General features: G+C 38.2%; 1 protein-coding gene across 1 annotated transcript; it reads right to left on the minus strand.

Annotated features, from left to right (window-relative positions):
* Window positions 1-675: 675 nt before the first annotated feature.
* G6PC2 (glucose-6-phosphatase catalytic subunit 2) lies at window positions 676-8,304 on the minus strand. The gene is made up of 5 exons (XM_058714924.1): window positions 8,071-8,304; window positions 7,408-7,517; window positions 5,416-5,527; window positions 3,044-3,159; window positions 676-2,257 (listed from the first exon to the last, which is right to left on the minus strand). Exons 1-5 carry the CDS (start codon window positions 8,286-8,288, stop codon window positions 1,746-1,748), a joined length of 1,068 nt encoding a protein of 355 aa, XP_058570907.1. The 5' UTR covers window positions 8,289-8,304; the 3' UTR covers window positions 676-1,745.
* Between the last annotated feature and the right edge of the window lie 1,736 nt (window positions 8,305-10,040).

The following is a 10,040-nucleotide window of genomic DNA, read 5'->3' on the forward strand; positions in this document are numbered from 1 at the left end:
GATCTTTCTTCATCCCTCAGCTTCTTGCTTAGGAATCACCTGACCACTGAAACCAAGTTCAATTACCTTTAAAAACAAAGCTGTGAGGCACCTGGGTGGCTCAGTCACTTAAGCATCTGACTTCAGCTCAGGTCATGAGCTCATGGTTCATGAGTTCAAGCCCAGTGTCAGGCTCTGTGCTGACAGCTCAGAGCCCGGAGCCTGCTTCAGATTTGTGTCTCCCTCTCTCTCTGTCTCTTCCCTGCTTACTCTCTGTCTCTCTCTTTCTCAAAAATAAATAAACATTAAAAAATCCCAAAACTTTTATGTGTGTTTTGTAAAAGCAACAGCATATACTCTATAAATACATTTACAGGAGGAAACAATAATTTCCTTTAGAGGAAAGTCTTTGATTTTTCGAGTTTTTGTTACCCTCAACTAATGTTTTGCCAGCTAGTACTTACTTGAACTGTTAAGTTTTCATAAATACTTATGGACGGTTTATTATATCATCTGAAATAATTCACGTATTTATATTTTTGAGTAGAGTTACATAAAACACTGTAGTGGACCATAGGCAATTGAGTTGTGTAGCAAAGTCTGACTCAAAATGTACCTGATTGGAATGACATACCTATCAATTTAAAGTCCAGAATTACTGGACACAATGAAAGGAAAAAGGGGGGAAAAAACTCTTGTTGAGAAATTCAGTATAATATTAATATTCTTTCAATAGTAATTCTCTAAAGTAAAGCTATAGATTTTTCATCACAGCTCAGGATACATAGAGATTAACCCGAATAGATAGATGCAATTAATAGTTTTCTTGGGTTGGAGCATGACCTTGAGGAAAGGACTTGATTTTCTTGGTTTTGAAAGACTGGTAAATAATGTTCTGAGCAGAGCATCTTCAGCATTTATTGACACTGGAAAGCACTACTGCAAAAAGAGACCAGGAGTTAAGCAGAGGTTCAAGTCTATACAGTAACCTGACCCCTTTCCCCTGGATATGCAGCCACATCTAGACCCATCGCTGGCCCCATCAACACCCTGTATGGTGTGAGTCAAACCGGCTGTGGCATTTTAATGGCATTTCTGGAAAAACAGCTGATTTACATGGCAATCATCACAGAAGCATTCACTCTTACAGATTTTTACTTCTTAAAAATGAAGAAACAAAACAGTGTAATGGAAATATATGTCAGAAGACTTGGGTTCTAATTCCTGTTCTGACAGTGGTGTGACAACAGCAAGTTTTTTCTCCTGAATGAATTTCCCTCTCCTTATCTGAAAACTGAAGGGATTGGATTTGAGGGGGGCTCCCACTAAAATGCCCACAGGAACCATAAGCACCCTGACCTTCTTATAGTAATGACAACTGATACTGAGGCTCCTGTTGGGGTGCTAAAGACTGTGAGAAAATAGAGAATGCTGCTTCTTACTAGGGACAGTCAATAACAGTAGATTGTTTCCAGGAGGGAATGCAGGTCCTGAGGTGCCATATTGTCAGATTTTTCAAGAAAACACAGTTCAGACTTTTATACCAAATATTCTGGTTTTCAAATGTTGGCAACTAATTTAAATTGGGGTGGGGGGAGACCACTGTGAAGGCCAAACTAAACATAGGTATAGTGGGATGGGGCCAGTGGCTGCCATTTTGTGACCTCTGCTTGGAAGCCTCCAGTCTCCCCCTGCCCGTGGTTCTGCTGGAGGATGGAACAGGAGTGTCAGGCTGGGGCCACAGAGCACTAACTCCCTGTACAACTCTAATTAATCTTCTTTTCACTTGGTTTCATTAACATATGAATACAGTAGGGAATCAGAGCAACCACAGTCAGTGGGATGGATGCACTTTTACAGAAAGACAGCACATAAAATAAATGCTCTGCATGAGTGGGGATCTTGATGAAATGGTAGAGCTGCAGTGTGATCAACGAGACCACAGCACAAAGCAGCCGAAAGCTCAGCTTGTAGCCATTTTCCCCTCGGCAGCTCCTAAGGAACATCTCTGAGTTGATTGCAAAGCCCAAGCCAAAGAGCACCCCAAGGTTTCTCATGAGTCCGGCAAAAGGTGTGGTGTCAATGTGGATCCAGTCCGGGTTGGCACACCACTTCTTGGCTATGGGCACAGACCACAGCAGGTCAATGTCAAGCAGTCTGAGAAGCAGGTAAAAGCCCAGTGCAAACAGAAAGAGGAAGAGGTTGGTCTTCAGGTATGTGCTCAGACTGGCTGTTTGGATGCCTGGAGTGTGCTCAAAGGCCTCTGCCACAAGCATGCCTGAGGATCAGAAAAAGACACTGAAGATGACCATGAGCCCTCAAGCCCCTCAGGAATCATCCCTCTCTGCATTAAAGAATTTACCACTGTCTTCATGATGAAAGTCTTTAGACGTCTAGGTTCTATCCATTTTCCAAAGCCCCTTTCTTAAATAAAAACACACACTTGCCCACATGGTCTTTTCAATCATCCCTGTTAGCCCAGGTGGATCACTCAGGAATCTGTGGCACTGGGAGACAAATACTACATAGGCAGAGCACTGATTTGGGTACTTGCAATTAATATTTCAATTGCCATAGCCAATTAACTACAGAGCCTTTAAAAGGTACGTGGGGGAAACTCAGTCATGGGGAGTGCCGCTTCAGGAATACAAAGCAGCTGCTAAATGAAGTCCATGGTCATGTAATAATCACTTCAGGTGTATCAAAGACAGTGGCATAGTGTGCAGGCTGGAGGGCCATTATGAAGTCCCCCGAACCAAGACACGAGCAGGCAGTCTGAGGTGAAGGCTTGGGAGTCAGACGTGGCCCTGGCCACACTTCAGAGAAGCCCCATCTCCCTGCAGGTTATGTGCTAATGCTATCGATTGAGACTGTGCCATTGTGTACATGAAGGATTTGAGAGGTGTGTTGAACTGCTTACACTCCCAGGGTAGCATTTAGTATCAGTGGCTTGACAGAATTACCTGAGACTGGGATACTACCTACCAGGGAGAATCTAACAACATAAAACAAATGACACTAAAGCTTTCCAAGGATACAACTAAAGGTAAGTGATCATATTTACCACCAATTACTCCAAGAATAGCTTGATGAGGAAAATGTGTTGCTATGAATACTCTGGAGATGCAGACACTGATTTGAATCAACCAAAAAAGACTCCAAAGAAATGACCAGGTCAGTCTACGATGGAAGAATAGATATAAGCGTAAAAAGTAGAGAAATTGTATCACTCATAAAATTAAGGGGGTGACACCAGATGATCTTTCTCAGAGGACTCTTCTAACTGTGATATAACATTATGATTCTAGAGACTTTTCTCTCCCCAAAATGTTTCCATGTGCTTCGTAAGATTTGAAAAGTTTTAACAGAGGTTCCTAAAATTTAGCAATGCATTAAACTTGACCAGTGCAATATCCTGAGATTTTAATAAATGCTATAAAAGGAAGATAATTTGATACCCGGATAATTATTTTAAAGGAGTATGGTAAATTCAAGTTTGGGGGGAATTATTAATATCCAGGAATACCTAGAAAGGATCCTATACATTTTTACTCTCTGTGATATGTGCTTCACCTTTATCCTCTCAACATTTTTTTCTCTGAAGAAAATTCACTGGAGAGTCCGCTGCCACTCTGATGAAAATCATACAAGCATTTCATCAGGGGCAAATTTTCATTTGGTTCAATTTCACAGACTCTCAAGAGTCCTGATTCCTTGTTTTTTCACATATAGAAAATAAGAGACAAGGGAATTGACCTAAACATTATATACTTTAGCTTAGAAGTAGCAATGTGCAATAAAGCTTACAAAAATATTGAAGTCCAAGCTCATCATTTTAATAAAGAATTAGCAATATTCAGTTATAGGAATCCTTGGGGTTTTGCTCCCAAATGTTTGTTCCTGATAATTGGACCAGACTGGTTATGGAAAAAACTAAATAGAAAGAAATGAGACTTTCCAAGAGGAGGTAAGCAGGAGTTATCCATAGGGAAGAAGAATAAACAGAAATTTGGTAATATTACGATAAAGAATAGGCACTCAATAAATATTGATGGACAAAGGAAATGTTACAGTTATAAACATCTAAAGAGAATCATAGAATTTTTTTGAAAGAAAGGTTTTTTAAGGTTTGGAAATTTGAGGAAGAAATGAACTACAGAGAAAAGGTGAGGCTTGTTAAGATTCCTATTTTGAAAACTTGTCCATGGATAGAAAATGTTAATTTCTTTTCATTACAATGCTTTACTGTTGTTGTTTGCGGTTGGATAATAAACACCTTAAGGCGTACAAGTTGCAGTCTCACTAAAATAAACTTTGAAAATACCCAAATCTCTTTGGTGGTTTGTTTCTTTTATTGTCCAATACTACTTTAAAAGTGGAATGTGCAATAGATCTTGGAATTTTTTAATTTTATTTTTTTCATTTTTAAATGTTTATTTAATTTAAGAGAAACAGAGACAGCATGAGTGGAGGAGAGGCAGAGAGAGAGAGAGAGAGAGAGTGAGAGAGAGAGAGAGAGAGAGAGAGAGAATCCCAAGCAGGCTCCACACTGTCAGCACAGAGCCCGATGTGGGCTCGAACTCATGAAGCCATGAGTTCATGACCTGAGCTGAAATCAAGAGTCAGATGTTCAACCGACTGAGCCACCCAGGCACCCTGGAAATTTTTTATTTTAGAAGAACTTTAACATGATGGTATATGTTATAGTATTCTTAAGCAATTAACTGAAAAATCTTATCTCAGTAGCCTAATAATTTATGATTCAAGTGATGCCCAGGATTGTTTTAATGATAGTTAAAAGTATTTCAGGAGAGAAGAGAAGGAAACATCCCAATTCCTATTAGAATTATGAATAATCTTAAAGTTGTAGGCCTTTCTAAACATTATGATTCTATTAACATTAAATCTACTAACATTCAAATTTAAGTTTGCCTTTAGAATGTTTTTAATTAAAAAGGTTGAATAGTCTTTTAAGCTAGAATATGTTATTGATGTCAAAAATGTTGGCTATTCAAAGAAGAAAACGTAATTTTTCTGAACTGATACATTCAAAGGGAATGATGATTCTCAAAACTTCTTGTTAATCTTAAAGCAAGGGAATGTGCATGCAAAAATACTTCCTTATATAATTTTAGACGGCTTATTTACGAGCTACTAAAGTGATAATGTATTATGGAAACCCAAAGGCACTTCCAGCAAGCCATTAGTCAATTAAACATTTCCAACCAATGTGGCAATAGCTCTGAGCCAAAGAGTAGATTACTTTAAAGCAAAATATTAACTTTCTATTCATTTTGCTATTTTGGCTGTGATAGATAGGATAAGCACATTTCAACAACTAAAAATATGCCAAAGGAAATGTTTTAAAAAGTCTTTCTGTATTCAAGACTTTCTGTATTCACATTCCAGTGGTACAGACACTGGAGCAAAGCTGACCTGTGCAGAGTGGTAGACGACTTATCCATCCGACTGACAGTGTGGCTCAGGGCAGCTGTTACCATGACATACCAGACACATGATGAGCCCATTGCATGGCCAGATGGACTTCCTGCAACAACAAAGTGCTGATCCATTTGAAAGGTGGTTAATAGCGTATCAGTATTAGAAGTAGACCACAGAATAGCATATTAGCCATGAAAGTTACAAACAACTCAGGAAAAAAAAAAACCCACAGGCTACATGTAATGTTTAGGAATAGGTAGAAATAAAAGAAGTTGAGTCAAATTGAGCCTCAAAACACTATTTCAAGAATTTTTTTCCAGATTTTTCAAGTTCATCAAATTCTGGAAATCAAAATGTTCAAGGCTAATTAAGAACTTGAGCTGTTACACCCAAATCTGCCACATCCCTGCTTATTTTTCATGGCTAGTTGTTTTTAATTGTTGAGAAAATTAAAGTACTTGTGTTGGATCTGGAATCCATTTATTTTCCTTGGGCTGAAAACATCTGAAGGGTATCATTACTATGTTCTGGTTTACCAACTGACTTACAATTAACTGCTATAAACTAGCAGATACCTCAGTGCCTATCTTGTGTCTGGCCACTGCAAAAGGTGTCTTTGTCATCAAATGGACCAGGGAAGCTGTAAAGGGCATCAGTCCTGACACATGAAGCCTGGCAGCCTTTTTGCTCCCAGAATGTCTTTCCCATGCTGCTTGATTTTTTAAAAGATCACTTTGATGTTCACCATGAGTTTTTATCAAGCGGAGATTTATTCAGATTAAACACGCCTCTTTGAAAACCACTACATTAAAAAAGACAATCTATTTCTTATAGATCTAGTTCTTTCAAAGCTATATCTTATACCGGATTTTTCAGAGCCTTTTACACGCTTACATGAGCTGTAAATCTTTAGGGAGTGAATATAGAATGCACTATTCCTTTTTTTTTTTCCAGAAAATGTTTTATGAGATAGAACACACACTGGGAAATTCTGGGATAAACCAAAGTAGCATTTCAATTGTCTCAAATGTTATCCATCCATCCGTCCATCTGTCCATCCATCCATCTGTCCATCCAACGTTGGTTTCACAAAGAAAAAATATACATCATTTCTGTCCTGATGGAATGCATAGCCTATTGGAGGAGCCAAATTAATTACAGTACAGTGTGATAAATAATATAACAGATGGATGTGTACTTTTATGGGAGCAAGAAAGAAGATATTCAGAGAACTCATTAGGAACTTACACATTGACTATATTCAGCATGAGTTTCAGGATGTCAGATGGAAAGAATTTTATGCTATGTAACAAACTGTGGTAAGGTATGTCACACATTCTTATAAATTAAAAAAACATGTAATTTTACCTTAATATATATTTTAAAAACCTTTTCAAAACTTAAACTCAATTTTCATAGTAAATATTTTACACTCATACAGAATCTTACTTATAAAAGGAAGTGGCCCAAGAAGTCTATTTATATTCTATATGTACAAGAGAAAAAAAGAAATTTGAAAGAAAAAAGTCTATGATTAGAAATAATCTCTACTGGCAGTAGTAAAACCAGGAAGTCCTTACCTCATTCATGAAATTCTCAAAAGATCCATAATAACTTTGAAAGTTGCTCAGCAACAGACAAGTCAACATTTCTATAATTTTAATGTAGTTCTTTGGCAATTTCTTCTAGCTAACTTTTTTGTTTGTTTTAGAATCAAACCATTACATTCTTCCCAGAAATAAATGCCAAATATAAAATCATTTAGAAAGTAGTCTCCCAACTTACCCTTTTACAAATAACAAAATGATTGTTCACGAAGCTTTCCTTTTCATTAGCAATTGTTATGCTTATGGACTTTTAGTATCCTTACTCATGACATTTTCTTTAATACCTTATATAATATCATATAGTTATTAGATAATAATCATACCTAATGACTCTCTGTTGGAATATCTTTAGTAACTCGAGGCTGCTATAATTGCTTACCTGGACCTGTTTCACATGTAGTGGGGAACTGTTCGAGGCATGAACTTGAATGATTTGGGTAAATCTGAGTTTCTTGGACCCACCAGTAAGGCCGATGACCAAACAATATCCTGTATTTAAAGAAATACAAATATGCATACATATTTAAACACACAACTATTGCTTAACCGGAGATTAGTTATTCTCTCCTATAAAAATGACTCAAGCAGAGGGTTGATGGGGAAAGTTCATGATTAAGAGACTGGGTTCTGGTCTGTCTCTTATTACAGAGGATGACAGTCATTTGGAGCTTTGGCATCCTAGTTTCCAGTAAAAACGGGGACTTTTTTCCTTGTAAGGAAACTTCTGTGGGTGCTTTGGATTCTTAGACTAGGTGGTCCCTGGAATTATCAATCTGTTCATTATGGTGCTGCTCATTTAACTAACCTCTTGTTTAATCACAACATATGTGTTACAGGGTTTGGAATTTACTTGTAAGTCAGATCAAGTATACGTTTCTATGCTTTTTGTAAGTTCTATTTATGAATAGGTGTTTCAAGTCAATTGGCATGTTTGAAAGATTTTCTAAGTAGAAACTACACACATCTGAAATGTGATCATTAAGCCAAAGCTACAAATTTAAGAATAAGATTTACAAAAAATGAAAGAAAACAGAAGGCTTACCATTTAAAAATAAGATTGAACCAATCCCCAATGACTGCTACCCATATCATCTTGGTTCCAACTGTCTGATTAAGTTGAAACGAAAGTGGAAAATAAATAGAAAAGATATTCCGGGGATCACCAACATTGGACATAAAATTTAGAAAATTGTAGTAAGCTCGGTAGTCCTTCTGCAAATGCTGAATAACGAGCACTCCATTGCTATGAAGGAAATCCATCTTGAAAGAGAGGCAATTCTAAACACAGAGCAATCGGAGCTGAAGTGCTCTGAGTCCCACCGTTTTTATACACTACCCATGTGGCGTATCTGGCCATTACTGTAACATGTGATGCTGGCCATCTGTGAGAGGGTACATCAGTCCTCCTCTGCTGAAAAGCTCATGTGTTGATGATCTTAATTGGTGCCAAAGAGGTGAAGTACATGCTGATCTGTGGCAAGTCGAGGGGAAATTTGGGTGGAGACACAATGAATTTCTTATGCAATCTCCCTTTTGTGTACACAGTTGGATCATGTTTGCTTGAAATTTTTTGCACAGTTCATTTCCTTCAAGGGCAGAGACATTGGCAATTTCTATGCTTGGCTAGAAGACTACGCAAATAATTACTGCATGTCAAATAGCCCTTAGAGCCATGCATTTTAATATAAAATAGACTGTGGCTCTTTGACTATTTTATTGGGTCTTAGAGAAAAACGTATGGGTAAATATCTGGGCATGAAAAATTTATATGTTATGACAGGTTATTTTCTGATTGCAGACTTTTAACTAAAAATATTTTGATATTTCTCTTTTAGCAGAGAGAATGATATGGTATATAAGGAATAGAGAAGGAAATACATGAAATACATGAAATCTGCAAGGAAACGTATTGGCTTTTGACTATAAGGCAAGAAAGCAGACACAGAGGTCACCTGGGTAATAGAACTGTGTTAAGAATGAGTCATATTTTTATGGACAAGGGAATACAATTGAGTCAGGGAATCACTCCTGCGACAGAAAGGTAAAAATCAACTTTAAAGGGCTTTTGACCAATCAGGAAAATGGTTTATTGAAAACAAAAGTGTTCAGCAGAAATATCAGGGAAGCACTCAAACACCCAAACAAACATGTAGATTGGGAATACACAGAAGGGCAGACAGCTCAGAAAGACCCAGAGGTTGAAGCGTTCCAGGGTCCCCAGAAAGCAATGAAGCGCCCCCACTCGGCGGCAGAGGGTGAAAGTAAGTCACGTGTTTGTTCTTTTACCATTCAGATCCTTGTCTTCTCTCATCTCAGCCTCCTCACTAGGAACCATCTTCAAAGGATATCTCTTGGGGTCCTTGGATTTCTCTTGGGAGTCCTGCCCCATCATTCAGCAGCGCCATTGTCATGGGGATCCAGCCTCCCTAGGTGCTCCCCCCACCCCCACCTCCCGTCCCCCAGCCTCTGTTGCTGCCCTTGGAGGAAATGCTTTGACTGCCCATTAAAATCTTTCTGGATATTTTTGGAAAATGCCCTACCTTTGTCCTACCCCAGGCAAATTAACTTTCTGGTGATGGGACACAAGCACTGGTATTTCAAAAATACTTTCCAAATGATTCCATTGTACAGAGGGGGTTGAGAATCATTATTATAAAGAAATTTATATATTATCTATTCTCCTTTCAGCCTTAAGCACCCCCCCCCCCGCCCCTTCAAAAGTCAACCTGAAAGAAGCTTTAATGACATTTAGTATATAAGTCATTGTATGTAACTGGATTTTTCTGTCAAATTCAATGTTTACATCGGCTGATGTATCTTCTCAAGACTTCAGAGATTCTGTCTAGAATTAAAGAAAACCCTACTCTAATGAGAAATTATAAAGCTGGTGACAGTTTGCATACAAACTCGGCATTGTGGCCCAGAAGAGGTGAGGCAGTGGTGACGACTGAAGTGGCACTCCTACAGCAGGGCATGCTGATGGCCGCCTCCCTCACTGAGCTTTCTGTGATG

The sequence above is a fragment of the Neofelis nebulosa genome, chromosome 2, assembly GCF_028018385.1.
Source record: "Neofelis nebulosa isolate mNeoNeb1 chromosome 2, mNeoNeb1.pri, whole genome shotgun sequence".
NCBI lineage: Eukaryota > Metazoa > Chordata > Mammalia > Carnivora > Felidae > Neofelis > Neofelis nebulosa.

Coding starts and splice junctions, on each gene's coding strand:
- G6PC2 (XM_058714924.1), bottom strand. CDS start 8,288: ATGGATTTCCTTCATAGCAATGGAGTGCTCGTTATTCAGCATTTGCAG. Junction 7,518..8,070: donor TTCAATCTTATTTTTAAATG/GTAAGCCTTCTG, acceptor CTTTAAATACAG/GATATTGTTTGGTCATCGGC. Junction 2,258..3,043: donor TATTCTTGGAGTAATTGGTG/GTAAATATGATC, acceptor TCTGATCCTCAG/GCATGCTTGTGGCAGAGGCC.